This window comes from Dasypus novemcinctus, chromosome 18 (genome assembly GCF_030445035.2).
Source record: "Dasypus novemcinctus isolate mDasNov1 chromosome 18, mDasNov1.1.hap2, whole genome shotgun sequence".
Taxonomy (NCBI): domain Eukaryota; kingdom Metazoa; phylum Chordata; class Mammalia; order Cingulata; family Dasypodidae; genus Dasypus; species Dasypus novemcinctus.
This window is the reverse complement of record NC_080690.1, coordinates 80,540,116-80,560,662: the sequence shown is the minus strand read 5'-3', so window position 1 is coordinate 80,560,662 and position 20,547 is coordinate 80,540,116. Positions and strand designations below refer to the sequence as shown.

General features: G+C 63.3%; 3 protein-coding genes across 4 annotated transcripts; 1 reads left to right on the top strand and 2 right to left on the bottom strand.

Moving 5' to 3' along the window:
• Nucleotides 1–1,185: 1,185 nt before the first annotated feature.
• On the top strand, nucleotides 1,186–4,409 carry ZNF784 (zinc finger protein 784). Its single transcript, XM_004456636.4, has 2 exons — nucleotides 1,186–1,289; nucleotides 2,507–4,409. Exons 1-2 carry the CDS (start codon nucleotides 1,212–1,214, stop codon nucleotides 3,395–3,397), a joined length of 969 nt encoding a protein of 322 aa, XP_004456693.1. The 5' UTR covers nucleotides 1,186–1,211; the 3' UTR covers nucleotides 3,398–4,409.
• A 2,322-nt stretch (nucleotides 4,410–6,731) lies between these two features.
• On the bottom strand, nucleotides 6,732–15,573 carry ZNF865 (zinc finger protein 865). 2 transcript variants are annotated; one of them, XM_058280860.2, is made up of 3 exons: nucleotides 15,455–15,573; nucleotides 14,243–14,500; nucleotides 6,732–10,045 (listed from the first exon to the last, which is right to left on the bottom strand). In XM_058280860.2, the coding sequence occupies exon 3, from the start codon at nucleotides 10,016–10,018 to the stop codon at nucleotides 6,881–6,883; it is 3,138 nt and encodes a 1,045-aa protein (XP_058136843.1). In that variant the 5' UTR covers nucleotides 10,019–10,045; nucleotides 14,243–14,500; nucleotides 15,455–15,573; the 3' UTR covers nucleotides 6,732–6,880. The 2 variants fall into 2 exon arrangements, with proteins under 2 accessions (XP_058136843.1, XP_058136842.1); XM_058280859.2 differs by lacking the exon at nucleotides 14,243–14,500.
• A 1,154-nt stretch (nucleotides 15,574–16,727) lies between these two features.
• Nucleotides 16,728–20,017, bottom strand: ZNF524 (zinc finger protein 524). The gene is made up of 2 exons (XM_058280858.2): nucleotides 19,323–20,017; nucleotides 16,728–17,780 (listed from the first exon to the last, which is right to left on the bottom strand). The coding sequence occupies exons 1-2, from the start codon at nucleotides 19,803–19,805 to the stop codon at nucleotides 16,959–16,961; spliced, it is 1,305 nt and encodes a 434-aa protein (XP_058136841.1). The 5' UTR covers nucleotides 19,806–20,017; the 3' UTR covers nucleotides 16,728–16,958.
• Nucleotides 20,018–20,547: the final 530 nt, after the last annotated feature.

Here is a 20,547-nt window from a genome sequence, read left to right as displayed (position 1 = left end):
CTGTAACAAACAACCCTAAAGCTCCTGTGGATTAATACTCTCAAAAAGTTTAGTTTAAGTGCTACAGAAACAAAGTAGGTCAGCACCAGGGTAATAAATAAAAGACTCCCTATGTATGTCAGTCAAGATAGTGTAGGTCATGCTACAGTAACAAACAGTGCCAAAGCTACCCAGCTTAACACAAGGAACGTTTATTTTAAATGCTGTATACCCGAGCACGAAGGTTCTGTTCATTGTAGCACTCTGAGACTCAAGCGCGTGGAAACTTCATTTCACCTGGGACCCCCAACCACAGAATGACAGAAAGGAAACATAGTGGAGAGCCCGCTGGGTCTTGATGTGTACAGGAGGTAACCCGCAACACTCGCTTACAGTTCATTGCCAAAGACAATCCAATGATCACGCCCAATTTCAAAGGAAGGTGCAATTCTAACCCTATTCCCAGAAGGAGAAACAGAATATTGGGGAATTGTCATGATGGCTGGACATCTCCTACCCTGTCCTTGGGGGTGTGTGGGGGGGTGAATACATAAATAAATATAATAATTTCAGAATATTCTAAAGCTCTTCCGTATATCTTCTTATATGGGGTCTTCACAACAACTCTACAGTTTATACAAGACAGAAGGGAACGGTCCGGAGAGGGCAGGCAGAGACTTGCCACGACCGAGCACGGCGGCGGCGGCGAGGTGCCTCGGCCCTGTCCGTGGTGCTGCCGGAAGCCCTCGTCGTTGAGCTCTTTCCTCCCAACAGCGTCTCCCGAGCGTCAGACCGACTTCCGGGTTTTTGCCACACCCAAGGACCACCTGTACCGTTGTTTACTGAGTGTTTCTCCAGTCGGCCCTAAAACAAACGTCCCTTACATTTGTAAGTTTGCATCCCTCCCTTACCATGAGCCATACCGGGAAGGCAACGATAGAAACCTCTACTCATTGAATTCGGGTGAGAGCCGGCGCACGGCTGGAGGCCCGGGTCTGCTTATTTTGCGAAAGGGGCAGCTTCGGGGTTGTTGACAGGGTGTTCAGACTTGGCGGGGGCCTGGCCGGTTCACGGGAAACGGAACTGGGGCCTCCGCGGGGCCTCGGGGGCCCTGGCGCCCCGCCCCGCCGCCGCGGGCCGCCCTCCAGTGCGCCTGCGCGGCCGCTCCGACGCACGCGAGCCCCGCCCCTCCGGAGCGACCTTTGGCCTCGGGGGCGGGGCCTGGGCACAAAATGGCGGCCGCGCGCCCGGAACGTTCGGGTCCGAGCTCACCGACCCCGGAGTCCCGTTCTCCCGAGCCTCCGGACCTGGTGCGGGCAAGGAAAGGCCTGGGCGGGGGACTCCAGGCGGGAGGACGTCGCAGGGCGGGGCGGGGGCGGGGCCTAGGGTCGCTGGGCGGGGGGGCTTTCGGGCTCTCGCCCTGGGGGCGGGGCTTAGGGAGGAGCCTGTGAGAGGGCGCGGGGACCCGGCGCGGGGGCAGTTTCCTACGGGGTGGGGGTGGGTGGAACGTCCGCGGCGGGGCTGCGTCCGGTGAGAGCAGTCAGAGGGATTGAATTTGTATACTATGGGGGCGGAGCCCTCAGAGGGGTGGAGCCTCAGAAGAATTTAAGGGCTTGTGGCCTTGGGCGCAGGGCTGGGAAGGTGACCCTGAAAGGCTAGGGCGGGGGCTCGAGAGTGGGATACCCACGTTGGAGGGTGGTAATTCTGAAGGGGTCCGAGTGATGTCTCCATTACCCAAGGGAGAACTGGGGGGCCGAGAAGGCTGCTACAAGTGATTGGAATTTACAGATTCCCACACTCAGGATCCGAGAGTCATCAGGGACCTTGATTCATCCAACCAACATTGATTGAGCGGCTGCTTTGGCTTTGTGGACAGAGGGGTGAACAAGACAGACAAGGACCATGTTCTCTTGGAGCCTGCAGTTTAGGGAGGGGAGAGAGACAATAAAGGAGATATACTGTGATCCTTTCAACAAGGAAATAAAAAGTGTGATGTGATAGAGGGTGGGGGGTGGGAAAGAGCTAAATGGAGATGAGAAGTCAGCCGAGTGCAGGCTTATATTTACGCGGGGGTCAAAGAGGAGAAGCAGGCTCCTGGCTGTGATGGATGTTTCAGTCGGTGGTGGCGATCCTGGAATTTTAAGTGCAGTTAGCGCCATGGGAAGGTTTTGGGAGGGAGAATGATCTGGTCTGATTTCCACTTTCAAAAGGCCATTCGGGCCGCTATAGATGATTATGACGGGGGAAGAGTAGAAACAGATAATCCATGTAGGAGGCGCTTTCCCTTGTTGAGGCAAAAATGATGGGTTTTACCTAGGGTGGAGTTGAGAAATGGATGGCTCCAGAATATGTTTTGGACAGGGGGGGAAATCCCGATGGGGATTCAGCAGAATCCTAGAGGCTGGAGGACAAGTACTAGAAATGGAGGGGCCCAGAAGTGTACAAGGGAGATGGCGTGTTGGGGAGACCTTCAGGAGAAAGTCTTGAGGCAGGGTCCATGGGCTCCTTGTTTCTTCCCCTCACCCAGGTCCTGGTGCCCGACGACGCCCGCCCCTCTACGCCCCCGAGTGACCTCATCGAGATCCAGGTGGTGAAGGTGACAGATACCACCCTGGCCCCCGAGCCCCCGGAACCAGGCTCTCTCCACTGTGCCTTGTGTCCGGCTGCCTTCCGGCTGGTTTCCGAGCTGCTGTTCCACGAACATGGGCACCTGTCAGGGGCTGAGGGGGGCGGGCAGGGTGGGGACCCAAGCCGATGTCATGTGTGCGGCCACAGCTGCCCAGGCCCCGCCAGCCTCCGTGCCCACTACAGCTTGCACACAGGCGAGCGGCCCTTCCGCTGCCCGCTCTGCCCCCGCGCCTTCAAGGCCTTGGCAGCTCTGCTCCGGCACCAGCACCGACACGGCGTGGAGCCGGGGACCTCTCGGAGGTCTCCGGGAGTGGCGGCAGCTCGAGAACAGAGGCCGGGGGTGCCCCAGGAGAGGTCGGAGGTGGTGATGGCGGCTGCGGCAGCAGGAGCAGCAGTGGGGAAGCCTTTTGCTTGCAGGTTCTGCGCCAAAGCGTTCCGCCGCTCCTCAGACATGCGCGACCACGAGCGGGTGCACACGGGCGAGCGGCCGTACCACTGCGGTATCTGCGGCAAGGGCTTCACGCAGTCCTCGGTGCTGAGCGGCCATGCCCGCATCCACACGGGGGAACGCCCTTTCCGCTGTACCCTCTGTGACCGCACTTTCAACAACTCCTCCAACTTCCGCAAGCACCAGCGCACCCACTTCCATGGGCCAGGACCTGGGTTGGGAGACTCTGGAAGCCAGCTGGGACCGGTGGCGGAGGGGTCAGGGAGCGGGTGTGGGGCAGGAAACACCCTGGAAGAGGGGCGTGGGGAAACAGTGAAGGTGAAGGTGGAGGTTGACCAGTAGCCTGGGAGAGCAGGGCATGGAGGGTTTAACATGGGAAGTAGGAGACAGGTGAGGGGGGGTGGGGGGAAGGAGGCAGGGGACAGAAGAGGGGAGACTGAGGCAGAGATGGCGTAACAGCTAATGGTGACAGCAGATAGAGCTGGTCACAGAGGGAGAGGAGAGGAAGAACAGCTCAGGACCCCACAGGCCCACGCCACACCTTTGTGAGACTTGGGAAAGGTGCGGACGCCGTTCCCTGGGTGCCCAGGGAGATGAGAGGAACATGGGCTGCACTTCATTGTGCGGCTGGACCCCATGTTGGGTTGTCCTTGGGCAAGACACAGCTTGCAGTGACAGGGAACTAAGGTGGAGCCAGGAAGGGGTGGAACCTGAGTCCACCCGCCTGCCTCTGCTCCAGCCCCTCGTCTGCAGTCCTGGACTGTGGGATCCCCTGGGGTGGACCAGGATGGACTCTTGCCTACCTCACTGGATCGCACTGGACCTGGGGTTCCTACCCACCCTCAGGCAGAAGTGCCCTCCAGGTCCTCTGTAAAGAGACTGGAATTCCATCACCTTGGAGCCAAAGGGTCCCCAAAGCACTTGAGCCTCAAGGATGTAAGCCTGGCCATGAGGATCTTGACTCCAAGAGCTGCCACCCCACCCCCACAGTGGTCCCTCCTTAACCCGTCCAGACTCCTCCTGGGAGGCAATTGAAAACTGACAAGCAGCCACCATTATCCCCTCCTGCCCTACCCCCACCAAAAAAACACAACCTCTCAGCTTGGCTCCCATGGTCTCCCACACCTCCCAAGTAGCCTCAGGTTTCTCTAGTATCTTCCACTCCTTACTGCTCAGTCCTCAAGCAATCCCAAAGAAGGTTTGGCTGGTGGCAGCAGGTGGGCTGGATGGAGTTTAAAACGTAGGTGTGGTGGGTATGAAATAAAAGGAGTCACCGTGGTGTTGGAGATGAGGACTCGGGAACTGGAGATGGGACACCTCCAGCTCTATTCCTATTAAAAGACTTTCTGAAGGATTTCTCCATCTCGGTCTTGGCTTCAGGCTGTCTGCTTATGGGGGTGGGGGGAGAGGGACCACACTGGTCTTGCCACCAGCACTGAGTTGCAATGGACCTCTCTCCAAACCTGTTTCCTCATTTTCCAGATGGCATGAGCGGCTTCTGGTCATTCACCTGTGGGAAAGGGGGACTCCTGTGTTCATGCTTATTAAGGGGGAGAGCACCTGATCTGTACACCTTCCTGTTCACCCACCATCCCCCACAAGATAACCAATACGCAACTCGTAATATGAACCAAACACGTTTGGTTTCCTCCCAAGAAACCATCCTGTTCTGTCTTGCTGGCATCACTACCCTAGTTAGAAATCCAGGCAAGTTCCTTAAACCTCTATCCCTCGTCCATATATTAAATCCATTTCCCTCTACTGAACCAGCTAAGCATTTTGGGATCCAAACACATGTTTTCATCATCACTGCTATTGTAGGCCAAGCCAACAGTCGTCTCACATCTGGATAGCTACAGCAGTCCACTGTTCTCCTGAGCCCCCAGGCCTTGCCTCTTCTTTCTCCATACTGTAGCCACATGAGTGGGTCACTCAAAAACGAATCCCACCTTGTCATCAAGGCACAAGCTAGGTAAAATACGGCACCTGAGACGGGCTCAGTTTTGGGGTTCGACAGAGTGGTGGGAATTGGTGGCAACTTAGAAAGCATATGCCCCACCTGAGGAGGACAACGGCTGCCTCATCTTCAGGGGTGACGCTGATGGGCAACTAGACCTTTCAAATGTTTCAGAAGTTTCAGTTCAAGGTATATAGTCTTGGTTTTCTAGCAAGTAAACCAGACTTGATTATTTTTTAATGCATAGACTAAACAAATTACATCCATGCATCATATCCTGCTTGGCAGCAGCCAGTTTTCCAACGTGTAGCCTACAAAGCCACCCAAGCTCCTCATTTGGAGTTCAAGACCCTACAGAATCAGCCCCCCACCCCCATGCCCCAACGTCTCCTGTCTCATCATACACAATTCCAGAGGCCAATCCCCACCTTCCGGCCACACCGTTCTACTTGAAATTCTCCGTGATAGCAGGGGGTAGACGCACTAAGCTCCCCCTGGAATTCCTCCCCCTGCGTTAACTGGCAAGCCTTGTTGCTTTGTCATCATGCAGGTTATCTCCCTGCAGAAAGCTCTTCCTAGCCCCTGCCCCCAGTGTGGTAAGGTGACCCCTCTGGGCCCCCCTCAGCCCAAGTGAGACTTCCAGAGCCCCCTACTGCTGTCCTCCCCTCCCTGGGGTCTTTGTGCCCAGCAGCAGGGGCTCACGGTCCAATTCCTGCTGCCTCCTCAGCACCGGAACACAGAGGCCACATTAGGGAGCAGTCCTGGGGCAGAACCGGAGGTCCAGGCAGCACCCCTCTTACCAGGGCCGGGGACTCAGATGCCCGTGGAGGATGCTCTTCTGACAGGGGATCACTGAAGCATATTTTGCAGAATGTACGTCTCACTGTTCTGAGAACCAGAACAAGAGCTGTGGAAGGGCTGCTGAGTACCCCAAAGTCATCCTGGAGGGACAGGGTGATGAGTGAACTGTAAAACGAACAGTGCGCACAGGTCTGCAGTACAGCAGGGGCTCAGCAGAGTTCCCGGGGGTCTCCCTCGTGCCCAGCCAGCGCCTGGCAGGGAAGCAGCTTCGGAAGGGGACGGAGTCGGCATGGTGAGTCGGTTCCAGAGCGGAGCCTTACCTGTCTCCATATCCCCAACTCACTGAATAAGGCCGGGAAGAGAAATCCTCAACACATACTGGTTGGAGGAGTGAAAGCAGAGGCTGAGGCCCGACCTGTCAGGGAGTCAAAATCCCAGAGGAAACAAGTTCTCAGCCTTCCGTTTTGTCACCACTTAATCCCCACTCTCGCTGGGATGGAGGAAAGGACTCAAGCAGACCTATCGATAAGATTTATTATTCTCCGCTCTGTACAAGCCACGTCTGCCACCCCACCCCCCACCCCCACCATCCCAGAGCGCCCCCGCCCGCCTGTGCCCCCACCAACTCTGCTCCCATCCCACTGCCCGGCCAAGTTCCAAAAGAGGGAAGGGGAGGGGAAGTGAAGATCCCACGTCATCTCCGCCAAGCTTACTGGGGCCCAAATGCTGCTGGGGGACTGGTGAGGGTTACAAGGGCGTGGGGGGGGGGGGCGCGGAGGTTCAAGTTCAGGGTGTGATGGGGAGGGCCAGAGAGGCCCGGGACCGGCGCAGGTCAGTGCCGAGCTTGCTCGGTGTAGGCCTGCGAGGAGGCGGGTCCGCTGGAAGTTCTCAAGAACCGGGTATCGGCCGCGAGGGGAGGGCCCGGCGCTGGGGGCAGCAGTCCAGAGCCGGGCCGTCCGACGGCAGCGGTGCGCGGGGCGCCCTCGGCTCAGGCGTCCTTCCCCGCCAGGGCGCCCGCCCCTGCTCCCGGGCCGTCCGACGGCAGCGGTGCGCGGGGCGCCCTCGGCTCAGGCGTCCTTCCCCGCCAGGGCGCCCGCCCCTGCTCCCGGGCCGCCGAGGCCCTCGGCCTTGTGGGCCAGCCGGTGCTTCTTGAGGCCATAGGTGTTGGCGAAGCCCTCCCCGCAGGACGAGCAGCGGAAGGGCCGGCCGCCCTGGTGCGCCGCCAGGTGTTTGCGGAAGTAGCCGGGGTCCTTGAAGGCCTTGAGGCAGGCGGGGCAGCGCAGCTCGGGCCGCGGCGGCTCGTGCGCGCGCTGGTGCCGCAGCACCGAGCTCAGGTAGAAGAAGCCCTTGCCGCAGTGCTCGCAGCGGTAGGCGCGCTCGCCCAGGTGCAGCCGCTGGTGCTCCAGCAGGTTGGAGCGGTAGCGGAAGGTCTTGCCGCAGGCGCCGCAGCGCTGGGGCCGGGCCACGGCGTGCAGCCGCCGGTGCTCCGCCAGGCTGGACGACTGCGCGAAGCGCTTGGCGCACACGCCGCACTTGAAGGCGCGCTCGCCGGTGTGCACCACGCGGTGCTGCCGCAGGTACCAGGAGCGCAGGAAGCCGCGGCCGCACACGCCGCACCGGTAGGGCCGCTGCTCCGTGTGGCAGCGCTGGTGCCGCATCAGCAGGGCCGCCTCCCAGAAGCGCTTGCCGCACACCGGGCAGCGGAAGCCCCGCTTCTGCCGGTGGCTGCGGCGGTGCAGGAGCAGGTCGTAGGCGCCGGCGAAGCTCTGGCCGCAGAGGCCGCAGCCCAGGGTCCGGCGGACCAGATGCACGTACTTGTGGGTCACCAGGCCCAGGAAGTGCTTGAAGCTCTGGCCGCACGTGGCGCAGCTGAAGCGCTCCGGCCCCGCCGCCGCCGCGCCCCCGCCCGCCCCGGCCGCCGCCGCGCCCCCCGCGTCCTCGCCCCCGGCCACCCCCGCCAGCGCCGCCACGGCCGCCCCCACCTCGCCCGCCAGCCCGTTGTCCAGCACGGCGGCCGCGTCCGCCCCGCCGGAGCCGTCGGGAGTCTGCGCGGCGCCGGGCGCGGGCGGGAGCAGGCGCTCGGGGGCGGCCTGGTGCACTAGCTTGTGCCACATGAGGTTCTCGATGAAGCCGAAGGTCTTGCCGCAGGCGTCGCAGCCGTACGGCTTCTCGGCCATGTGGGCCTCCTTGTGGCTCATGACGTGGAAGAGGTCGGGGAAGTGCTCGCCGCAGTCCGAGCAGGCGTAGCTCAGCGCCTCGGCCGGACCCGCCGACGTGGCCGAGGCCCCGGGGCCGCACGAGCCGGGCGGGCCCTGGGCGCCCGGGAGGCCGGCGGCCCCGGCCAGCGCGCAGGGCAGCTGCAGCCGGTGCACCTGGCGGTGGCGGGTGAGGCTCTGCGGGTAGCCGAAGACCTTGCCGCAGAGCTCGCACTTGTAGGGCCGCTCGCGCGTGTGCACCACGTGGTGCTTGCTCAGGTGGAAGGACTCGCGGAAGCGCTTCCCGCACACCGGGCACTGGTGCGGCTTCTCGCCCGTGTGGATCCGCTCGTGGCGCTTCAGGGTCTCGCGGCGCCCGAAGCCGCGCCCGCAGATGCCGCAGCAGAAGGTCTTGCCGGGCGCGCCGGGCGCGGCGGCCCCTGCGCCGGCGCCCGCGCCCCCGAGCAGCAGCGGGTGGGCGCCCAGCAGCGGCACGGGCACCGCGCCGTAGACCACGGCCGCCGCCGCCGCCGCCGCCTTCTCGCTGTCGCCGGCGGGCGGCTCGGGCGGCAGCAGGTAGGGGCCGGCGGGGAAGGCGGGCGGCGGCGGCGCGCCGGGGCCCGCGGCGTCCTTGGGCGCGGCGGCGGGCGGCCCGTGCGCCGCCTTGTGCCGCAGCAGGCTCTGCGGCGCCGAGTAGGACTTGCCGCACAGCTCGCACGGGTAGCTGGGCCGCGGGCCGCCGGCGCCGGCGTGCGCCGCCTGGTGCTTGAGCAGGTAGGCGGCGTCGCGGAAGGCCTTGCCGCACACGCCGCACGGCAGGCGCAGCAGCTCGGCCGAGTGCGTCTTCACGTGCCGCTTGAGGCTCTCGCGCCGGTTGAAGCTCTTGCCGCAGGCCGAGCAGGAGAAGGGCTTCTCGCCCGTGTGGATGATCTGGTGCTGGTGCAGGTGGCTCGGCTTCTTGAAGACCTTCCAGCAGAGCGGGCAGGCGAACGGGCCCTCGCCGCCCCCCGCCGGGCCCGCGCCGCCGCCCACGGCCGCGGGGGCGCCGGCCGCCGCGCTGCCCTCGGAGGCGGCGGCGGGGGGCGCGGCGGGCGCGGCGGGCGCGGCCGGGGGGCACGGGGCGGCGGCGGGGGGCGCGGCGGGGGCGGCGGGCAGGCCCAGCGGCGCGGGCGCGGGCGGGCCGGCGGGCGGGCCGGCGGGCGGCGCGTCCTTGTGGCAGCGGCGGTGGCGGATGAGGCTGGAGACGTGGTTGTAGGTGCGGCCGCACACGCCGCACTCGTAGGGCCGCTCGCCCGAGTGCACCAGCATGTGCTGCACCAGGTGCGACGACTGCTTGAACGACTTCTGGCACACGCCGCACGGGAAGCGCCGCTCCATCAGGTACTTGAGCCGGCGGAAGTAGCCCTTGTCGTCCTTGGCGGGGTCGCAGGCCGCCCCCGCAGCCGGCCCGGGCGGCGTCTGCGCGGGCGCGGGCAGCGGGCCCGGAGCCCCCGCGGGGGCGCCCAGCCCCGGGGCCACCCCCGGCCCGGCGGCCGGGCCTCCTCGCTTCAGGTTCCCGAAGAGGTGCTGGTGGCCCGAGAGGTCCACGATGCCCCACTGCGGGGCGGGGAAGGCGGCGTCGAAGAGCGGCGGCGGGGGCGCCCCGAAGGCGGGGGGCAGGGGCGCGTCGGGCTTCTTGGCTTGGGAGGAGGACGACGACGAGGACGACGACGAGGACGACGAGGACGACGACGAGGGCACCTCGGCCTTGGGCTTGAAGCTGGACTGGGGCGGGTAGTCGTACTGGGGCGCGGCCGGCGGGGGCGGGGCCGGGGGCTGGGGGCCGGGGGCGCAGGGCAGCGCCGCCACCGCCTTGGCGTGCTCCCCGTACAGCTCCATGGGCTCGAAGCGCTGGTGGTTGAGGAACTCCAGGAAGTCGAAAGGGTAGCTCTGGAAGTGGACCCCGTCCTCGCCCCCTAGGGCGCTGCTCCCGCCGCCCGCGGCGCCGCTGCCCGCCGGGTTTGCCTCCATCTCGGGCCGGTGGGCACAGGGGAGACCCTGCGGAGAGGAAGGTGGGTCTGAGGAAGGTGGGTCTGAGGAAGGCGGGCCAGGGCGTTGGGTCTCCCCGGCAGGCGGGGGGGTCTGGGGGGTGGGGACTCCTGCTCACCCGCTGCGCGCTGGAGCCCCAGGCCTCCGCCTCCATCCTCCCTCCTCAAACCCCTCGGCCCAAACAACAGCTCCACCCGCCCCGCCCTGCCCTCTCCCCCGGCTCCCTCCTGTCCCTTCCCTCTCCCCCCCTCTCTTGGGGTCCTCTCCCCCAGCCTCCATCCCCACGACCCCACTGCAGGCCCTCTACCTTATGTCCTCCTCACTGTCATTCTCCCGGCGCCCCAGGCCTCTACTCTCAGTGCCCTTCTCAACCCCCCGAAGCCCCTCTGCTATCAAGCCCCCCCACCCCCAGCCACCCTGTCCTCAGCCGGGGCAGGCTTTGCCCGTTGAATGAGGATGATGATGGTTTCCGCCATAGTGGTGGACTCTGGAGCCAGAATACCCTTCCAGCTGTATGTGTGGCCACCGGCAAGCTCCCCGACCTCTGTGCCTCCATCTCCTCGCCCACCAGGCAGGGTGAAAGAGCACACACCTGCTCGAGGATGCGGCTAGTTAGAATGCGCAAGGCTCCTAAGAAGGGGGGGCCACGAAGGCCACGGCCAGCCCTGGAAGCAGCCCTGGGGATGGGAGGGCGAGGGAGAGCTGGAGGGGGAGCCAGTGCCCCGAATCAACACGGACAGGGGGGTCTGCGGGCCTGGGAGAAAGGCACGCGCACAGGGGCCTGCGAGGGCAAGACCTGGGCTGAAATCCCAGCTCCTTTCCCTGGGAAGTCGCCGTCTCCATTTTTTGCAATGGGCCAGAAATGTCACACTGCTGGGGGGGGGCGTTGAGGGGTGAATTAGGAACCCCCTCCCCAGAACCTCAGCTCCTGCAACAATGTCCGAGTCCTCGGGACTCCCCAGGGGTCCTGGAAAACGCCCCCACGGTCTTGGTGGAGGGCCGTGAGGGTACTTCCTGTCCATGGCTCTGCGCCCCCCCCGGGGCCTAGCTCTGTGCCAGCCCCCACCACCTGGCTTGCTGTCTTCCCACAGGTGACAGGTGAGTGTCCCCTCCGTCCTCCTCCACCCCAGATTAGATGACAGTTTTGGTCTCCAGCTCCCAGTGTCCTTGTCCTCAGACTAGGCTCCATGTCCCATGCCCGCATGCCCCCTCACTTAAGCGCCCCCCGGAAGGAGCAGAGGCGCGGCTGGTGCGGTACGCGGAGGCCTGCAGGCTGGGCGTAGAGGACGGGGGCTGGAAGGAGAAGGGGAGGGGCGGATCACGGCCTAACTATTAGCACTGCGCACGTATTCACCTGGCTAACCGCTGGAGCACTTGTGACCGCCAGCCGCCCTTGGAGGTTTTACAGGTATCAACCTAGCCCTCCCCGCCAGGAGTTAGGGACCACTGCTTGCCTGCTTGACAAAGGAGAACATGAAGGCAGAGCGAGGCTAAGTGGTTGCCCAAGGCTACAGAGCAAGTCTGTGGTTGAATCCACAGGTCCTGCCCCTGCCGCCTCGCCTCGCCTCCCCGCCTCCCCCACCCGGCTGTTTTACCTGGTGGGCTGGAACTCTGGGGGTAAGAGCTTTATTTGGGGGTGCTCTCTGGGCTGTGAAGGGAGTTTTATCCCAGAGACCAGGGCTGAGAGAGGGGGCTCGTGTCTCTGAAGAGACGGAGAATTAATCAGGGGAGGCTGTTGCCTGTGCCTGGAACGTTCCTTTTTTCCCCAGACTTCCTCATCTCCTCCAAGTCTCTACTCAGGTCTCACCTCCAAGAGAGGGGAGACCCAAGCTAAAAGAACCCCCCCAACCCCGGCACTCTAGCCCCTCATCCTGAGTATTTCTTTCATCACACTTATCGCACCGGCTTATTCCTTTGCCTTCTCTGTCCCTGAGAGCAAGGACTTGGCCTGTCTTGCTCACCGCTGTGGCCTCAGCACCTAGCACAGTGCCTGGCCCAACAAATATTTGCTGAAATGTGGAAATGAACACACTCCCAAATCACCAGTGGCTCAAAGAAGAGAACACCAGGGAAATTAGAAAATGCTTTAAGATAAATGAAAATGCAAACATGACACACCAAAACTTATGAGATGCGGGTAAAGCAGTGCTTAGAGGGAAATGTATAGCTATAACTGCAAAAGAGAGTAAGCTGACCGGAACTCCCCAAGGGAGAGGGATGGGGGGCAGAGATGGTGCTGACGTTGGGGGTGGGGTTCCCTGGGAGCAGTGGTGCCACGTGGAGGCAGCGAGGGCAGGACAGGCAGATGGTGACCAGCTCCTGCCAAGAGCAGCAGGGGCAGGAATCAGGGAAAGCAGTGATCAGGCTTGCGATAATTTCCACTGGGAAGGAAGAGACATTTTGTCGCTTGAGGGGACCAAAGACTTAAATTGGTATCTCGTAAAGGGAGCTGAGTCTGGGAGGGACCGGAGCACTACATCAACCACAGCAATTACAACAGCTCAAGTTTATTGTTAAGCATTTGGTAAGTCTTCCTCCCAGTAACCCTGCAGGGTAGGTACCATTGTCAGTCCCATTTTATAGGTGGGGAAACTGAGGAGCGGGGACAGGGGGGTCATTTCCCCAAGATCACGTAGTCAGTATTTGATTCCAGGTCTTTCTGATGCCAGACCCTGTGGGACATTCCACTGCAACAAAGCTGCCCTGTGATGAAATTCTAGTGTGTTAATAACAAGAGCTGTAACATGTCACAGTGAGTCATGTATGTGTCAATGTACTCTTCCCGATGCTCTGCATGTGTTGGTGCAACAGTCCTAGAATATGCTTATGATTATTGACTCTGTTTTTCAGATGAGGAGCCCAAGGGTCGGAGAGGTCATTAATCGCCCAAAGGCTCACAAGCTCACAAGTAGCCAGACCAGAGGTTGAACACAGGAGTCCGGCTGAGGACATGCTTTTCCCCTTACAAGATGCGCTCTTCCAATACTCCTCCAAAATAAAGGAAGACCCCCTAACTTCACCTTATACTGAACTGTGCTTTGCCTACCACCCCTATCCCCCATCTAATCCCAGGACAAGCCACTGACATATACTGAATGGTAACAGGCACTGTGCTAGGTGCCTTATGTGGCTTGTCTCAACCAAATGTGACAGACAGGAGGGCTGAGACCGAGCTCTGTCCCTCCTCTGCTGAGTTCAAGCTGAAGTGGTCAGGATAACCCAGTCTCCTGGGTGCTCCTCCAGTGGCCACCGTTCTGCTCCTGCCTCAGGGTCTTTGCGCTGGCTACTTCTTCTGCACGGAATGCTCTTACTCCAACATATCCACCTCTCTTACTCCTTCACGTCTTTGCTGAAACCCCTTCTCAAGAGGGCTCTCGCAGCAGCCTGTCACCCAGGCCAGCACTCCTGCTTCCCCTCCCTCCCCAGTACTTATGATCTAATGTGCCGTAAATCCTGCCCATCAAGAAGGACAGATCCACCGGGAGAGAGACTTGAATCTGTTTTGTTCGCTGCTGCTCTGTTCCCAGGACCTAGAACATTCGTGGCACATACAGGTGCTCCATAAATACTTGTTGATTAGTGCATGAGTGAGGCCAGGGAAAGGAGAGGCATGCTGATCCAGGGCCAGGATCCAGGGCTCCCCTTCTTCCACTCTTGTGGGGGCAGGGGACCGACTCAATGAGCAGCCCTATGGTGAGCCCAAACAGTTGTGCTGTCCAGGAGGAGGGGAGTTTATAACCAGGTGTGCACATGCAGCTTTTGTTGGGGGACAAGATGACAGGAGATAGGAATTGGGAATGTTATCGCCTGAGAGAGGACTTCCTCTCTGGTGCTGCAGCTCCTATAACTCTATTCCTTACCCCACTTTATTTTACTGTACACGTGTATGCTTTTTTAATTGTCTGGCTCCTCAACTAGCATATCAACTGCATGAGGACAGGAATTTATTTTGCGTGTGCCTATTTTGTTCTCTGCTGTATCCCCAGCATATAGCAGGTGCTCATTAAACACTGGTAGATGAACATACAACTGGGCGAAGACCAGTTCCAGGCTTGGCAGGGCTCACAAAGGTCAGGTTACTGTCTAAGTTTCTAAGTCACTAGAAAGCCTTATGCGATCAAATCTTCTCTCTTCCCACCCTGGATTCCCCCGCCCCAACCTCACTGGCATCCTTGCTGCCCCTCCATTCCCCACGATTATGGTCACCTCAAGGCCTCTGCACTTGCTGTTCCTTTTGCCTGGAACAGCTCACCCAGGTCTCCACACGGCAAAATTACTTCTTATAATTCAGGTCTCTCCTCTGAGGCAGCTACAGCAGAGTGCCCTATTAGGGTCTCAGAGAACAGCATTTATCCTGCTCATTGCTTTATTCCTTGTTCCTGATCTGCCACCTCAACCAGGATACAACACCCAGAAGAAGAAAGAGTGTTGCACCTCTCTCCTTCAGGGCCGTAGCCCCTGGATCTAGAATGAAGAGTGAGCGAATGAATGCCAAGGAAAAGAGACGCCACCCTAGTTGAAGCTAGGGCTCTTCCCTAGGCAGTCCATAAAGATGGAGTGAGAGGTGGGTGAGAAGTCGCAGGGCAGGATGAGAGCTGCTGGTGCACCGGGGAGAAGGGCGTTCTGAGAGCGACCGCCTCAGCGGGAGCGGTGGCCTGGAGAAGCGCTGCAGACAGGAGCTGACTGGGATGAAGGTGGGACGGGGGGCGGGACGGGGGTTTTCACGCCGTCCGGAGCTAAACAGGCAGATGTTTGTACCTGAAGGGGGAGAGGCTGTGGGGATGAGCGCACAACTCTAGGGGGAGCTGTTCTGTTGGGGGGGGGGCGGGGTTGGATGGGGTATTTTTCAAGGGAAATCGCTCGGGGACTCGGATGAGGGAGGAAAAAGCATTCCTGGTGCCGACCAGGATGGGAATTAATTTTACAACATCGGAGGGAGGATTGGGGAGGAAGGAGCTTTTGGGGGCTGTTGCGTGCAGGACGGCGATAACGGGGGTCGAGTCTGCGGTAAAGCACCGGGGGGAAGCTCTCCGGAGGCAATCCTAGAGCGGATGCCAAAAGGGGTTCGGGGCAGCTGCCCCGGGCGAGCGGGGGGAGGGGAAGGATGGTGGCAATCTGGGGGCTGTCCTGGAGGAAGCGGTGTTGGGGGGCTAGGTGGAAGGCATCCTACGGGAACGCACTAGCGGGGGGCCCTGCCAGCAGTTTAGGGGGTCGCACGAGCGAGGGCGATTTGGCAGCTGTCCTGCAGGGCGGGGGACGCTAATGGGGAGATATCTGGAGTGGTCTTACGGAGGGGCAGTCATTGGGGGGCCCTCCGGCGGGGGCCCAGCGGGAGAGGCACTGATGGGGGAGCGGCCCAGGGCGGGGTCCCCAGCCCCCTGTGCATCCGGGCCCCCGGGCCACGCGCCCGTCACTCACCGGCGCCGGGGTCTCCGCCGGGAGGAGGCCGAGGAGGCGGAGGAGGCGCCGCCGCTCCGGGGAGACCCGAGGGCCCGACCGGAAGTGCCGCCCCCTCCCCCTCCCCGGCAGCCCCGCGCCGCTCGCCCGCCCGCCCGCCCGGAAGCGGAAGTCGCGCCCGTCCCCGAGGCGCCGGCGTGGAGGCGCGGCGAGAGGCGGCGGCGGCGGCGGAGACGCGGAGGGAGCAGTGCGCCTGCGCCCTGGCTCGGGCACGCGGGGAGGGGCGCGCCCAGGCCGCGGCCGGCGGGCGGGCTGAGCGCGGTGCGCCTGCGCCGCGCGGGCCCGCCCCTTCTGAGGGCCCGCCCCCCACTTCTCACCTACGCCCCGCTCTCGTGCTGAGTCACGCCCATCTCGGGTTTAATTATTAGAAATCTCGCTCTTTGCCTCAAAGTCCGTCCTCTCTGCCCCACCCTTCCCCTGGCTTTCATCCACAAGACTCCAATTTCCTCCCCGCTGGGGCTCCACCCGCCTAGGCCCCGCCCCTTTCCCAAGCCCCGCCCCGACCACGCCCCCGCTTAGGCCCCGCCCCCGCCTCCTGGCATTCCTCGTCCCTCGCAGCCCGCACCCTGAAGGGTTCGCTTAATCGCGCTTCTCAGAGGGTGGCCGGGAGACCAGCAGCACTGGAAACTCGCTGGAACTGCGAAGCCCGGGCCCCCGGGCCAGGCTCCTGGTCATTTGCTCTTTTCCTTTCATTTTCCTGAGTCACGTTAAAGTGCCCCTCAGGCGGTCCGGGTGCGCGCTCCAGTTTGAGAACCCGGCCTTCTCCCGCCTTGCTCCGCCAGCCCTGCCCCCGCCTCCCCACACGGGAGCCCGCCTCGCAGACCTCCTCGCTCCCCGCTCTCCAATCCCCGGGCGCCTCTCGGCCCCGCCCACGCGCGGTGGCCCCGCCTCCCGGGCGCCTAGCCCCACCCCCTGTCCGAACCCTCCCAAAGCCGTCAGTCCTGCAGCAACCTCAAGTGTTTCCTGCCAGAGTGTGGGTCTCGAGGGCAAGCCCCGGGGCGAAGTGGCGGCTGCAGGATTTCGGGGAAACTGGCTGGAACGGGTGGGGGGGGGGCAACCTCGAGTCAGATTTGCACAGAAGGTCCAGCTTAGACTGGCAGTGTACTGGGAGTGCTCTGGCAAGGGCGTCCTGGCAAACCCCACAACCTGGCGTCAGGGTGGTGCAGACGCACAGGGGCCTTTGAAGGGAGAAGGGGAGGGTCGCCCCGGCGCCATCACTCAGCACACGCGGGAAGCCGGCAGGCAGAGATTTATTTCCACGGCCACTGCCTCCAAGGGCCCGTCAGTCCGGGGGAGGGTGGCAGAAGGCGGCAGGACCCAGAAGCTTCGGCTCCCCCGCTCCACCCGCTCCCACGTCGGGAAGACCACCAGAGGCGAGGTGGTCCCAGCCTCCCCGTCCGGACGCAGCACCAGCCGAGCCCCCAGCTCCAACCTCGGCCTGGGGAGGGGCGGCCGGGGCCGCGGGTCAGGCCGGCTCCTTCCGCTGCGGCCCCTCCTCCTCCGCGCCCGCCGTGGCTGGGATCCCCTCGTCGTCCCACGGCGGTTCAGGCCCTGGGCCCGGGGGACATAGGGGGGCCCCGATGGCCTCGGGGTGCTTGCGCTTGGCATGGCGCCGCAGCGTGTTGGCCTCCGTGAAGCGCAGCCGGCACACCGGGCACTGGTAGGGGCGCTCCCCGGAGTGGACGCGGTGGTGGTGGGCCAGCTCGCCGGCCTCGCGGAAGCGGCGCGGGCAGAGCGGGCAGCGGAAGGGCCGCAGGCCGGCGTGGATGTTGCAGTGCCGCCGCAGGTGGCTGGACCGCTTGAAGGTCTTGCCGCAGTCCTTGCACTCGTGCGGCTTCAGCTCCGAGTGCGAGATGCTGTGCCGCTCCAGGTCCGAGAGGTAGGGGAAGGCGCGCAGGCACACCAGGCAGAAGTGTGGGGCCCTCTTGGGGCCGGAGCCCTCGGGCCCACCTGCCACGGACCCTTCCGAGACCGTGTAGGGCACACCCTGATCATCGATCAACAGGAGGTCGCTGCCACCACTGCCCACCGGGGCTGACGCCCCCTGGGGCAGCGCAGGCTCCTGTCCTGACTTGGGGGGGCGGCCCCGCTTGCGAGGGAGGGGGGCCTTGAGCGTCCGCTTCGAGGAGGTGGCCCCCCCGGGACGTCGGCCTCGGCGGCCCCGGAGAACAGGAGGAGGTAAGGCCAGAGGTTTGTCTTCCTCCCCGGGCAAAGGCGAAGGCAACGGGTCTGGGCTGGGGGTGTCCATTGAGCAGTGGGGGGCTTGGGTCTGGGCCCTGGAGCCGGGCTAAGAGGAGAGAGGGGTCAACGTCAGTGCAGGGAGGGTCTGCAGCACCCCCGTGTCCCCCAATACCTTGCCCATCCCTCTGTCCGAGCCTCTGGACCTCGGTATGTCTGGCCTTCACCCGAATGCACAGTTCCAGCCACGCTGGTTGGTGAAATAGAGAAATGACAAACAGCCACTGTCCCGAGCCCGGCCAGCAGCCCCCAGGTGTCCCTAACGGAGCCTCTGGATCTAGAAATTCAGACTCATTTGGGCCAAAACAGAAAAGAATCTTCACGGGAAGATACAGAGTCCCAAAGAGGGTCCAGGCCAGTATTGCAATACTCAGCACAGATCATCAAACCCCAAAGCCACAGCGGCCCCAGAAACGTGTTTGCTTTCCACCTACTGGCTGGGGTGGGGAGGGGCTCAGGCCTGGGAGAGGACAGGGGCCGTCCCAGGTGAAGTGAGATCCTGAGCCCTCGAGGAGGAAGTCTGTCCGAGTTAAAAGTGTGGGCTCTGGAGAAGGACATCCTGGTCAAGGCGTTGCTTGCTACCTGTGGGGTCTCAGGAGACCCTCCCTCCTAAAGTCTTCCGCACAAGGGGACTAGTTTTATCTACCTACTGGCACGGACACAACATCGGTGCCCCTAAAGTGCTCGGAAAACTGCATCCTGAGCAGCTAAGCCTCACACCAAACCCTCTGGATAAAGAACGGCAGCCCCGCTTTGCAAATGGGGGAAACCGAGGCACGGGAAAGCCAAGTCAGTTGCCCACGTCCTCTCTGCCAGTAAGGGGCAAGACCAAGAGGCAGACGAGCTCTTGCGGACTCCAAGGGCCCAGGGAGTGAGAAAGAAGGAACCCAAGAGACTAGGGGACGCCACTGGGTGCCTCGATCCCGGATTGGAACCCGGCTCTGCTGCCAGCCAGTGACCGTGCGAGTGCCTGCGCCTGCCCGAGCCAGAGGTCTCTCCTCTGCAAACGGACGTGCCAGGGCTGTCAGGAGACTCAGGCGGGAGAAGGGGCTTCAGAGGCCCCGGAGCCCCGCCTGGCGCCTCGGGGCCTTCGGGGGGCCGCCAGAACCTCGACGCGCACGTGTGCCTAATAAGAGCGGGGCACATGGGGCCGGTCTAAAGGCGAGTCCTCGCATTGGGAGTGGGGAGCAAGGGTGGGGGGAGCCGATGCAGCTCGAGAAGGGGGTGCAGCGCCCCTTGAACGCACACGCAGGCTGCCGCCCGCAGACGGGCATCCGCTTTGCGCTCCGCCCGGGTGAGCGGCCCTGGCCTAGAACCCGGGTCCCCGGCACCGGGCGCGGGGCTGGCCCCCTGCCCCCCCCGCCGCCCCCCGCCGCCCCGGCGCGCGGGGCGGGCCCGCGGGGGCGCCGGCCAATGAGCGGTGCCCGGGCCGCGGCCGGCGGGGGTGCCAGGCAGGGGGTCTGCGCGCGCGCGCCGGGCCGGCTCGCTCGGGGGCGCGCGCGCAGGCACGGGTGTCGGGGGGCGCGAGGCGCGCGCGGCCCCGGGCCGCCCGCCCGCCCCCTCCCCCCGGGCCCCCCCGCCTCCCGGGTACCTCATTTGCATGTCGCCTGGGCTCGCGTGAGCGCGCGCGCGCGGGGGCGACGGGGCCGGAGCGTGGGGAGGGGCGGGGGCGAGGGGGCCCTGCCCCTCCGCGGCGGCGGGGCGGGGGCGGCGGCGGCGCGCGGGGGACGCCCCTCCCTCCCCTCCCCGTCGGGCCCGCGCGCCCGCAGGGAACAAAGGGGACTCGTCGGGGCCGCCCGCGCCCCGCCCGCTGGGTCCTAAGGCCGGTCGCGTCCGTGCAGGCACGCCGCGCCTGCGCAGCAGCGCCGTCGTCGGCTGTCGGACGGAGCCTCAAGCACCTCCCGTCTCTCGCTCGCGTTCTGCGGTCGGAAAAATAACCCCATCGGCATCCCCACCATCGCATCCCCAAGAACATAGCAATAGCTTTCCTCCCACAAAGCACCCAGCAGGGTGACCCAATCAAAGAGAGCCCCAGAATGGATGAGAAGCGGGAAAATGGCTGCTCGTTGCCCATAATTAATATGGTGCCTGACAGGCTTCAAATCCACATCAGGGGCTGAGGACAAGATGGAGCCTGGTCTTCTGTCTCTGTATCGCTCTTCGATTTCGCTGTTTTCTCCTGATTCAACCCTACATCCTACCCAGGAGGAACCCGAAGGCGGGAGAAGGGAATCACATCTGCCCTCATCTATGTTAGCACCCTGGCGGCTAGCTTCTCCATCAGGGGTAGAGATGCAGCGCACTGCGCGGGTTGCCCTTAGTCTGTATGGCGCCGACCCGAAGCCCCGCCCCTTCCCGCTGCCCTTATCCAAGATGGCGCCATTCTGGCTTCTCCAACCTTTCCCAGAGCTGGGAACGGGAAGGGAATGGGGGAGAATGGTCAGGGTGGAAAGGGGGGAGTCAAGAGGGCGGGGGGACCGAGGCGGAAGTTGAGGGGCCCCCCGGGTGGAAGTGACGCTACCCCCGCTGCCCAAAATGTCGGCGCCCAGAGGGAGGTGTAAGTAATTAAAGAGGAAAGCCAACCGACTTCCCCGGCCTCCCCGGGCCGCTCCAGGTCTCCAGAACTACCCCTCTTTACGAGTGAGGTGGACTCGCCTGGCCCCGGCGCCCGCCCGCCCTACCCTGCGGCCCCGGACACCCAAGGCCGCAGCTTTTAGGGCCGGGGGGAGGGGCACAAAGGCCGGGTCCCGGGGCCTGGGGCCTGGGGCCCGAGCACACTGGCGGGGAGGGGTAGGGGAGGGGGGAAGGGCCGCCTC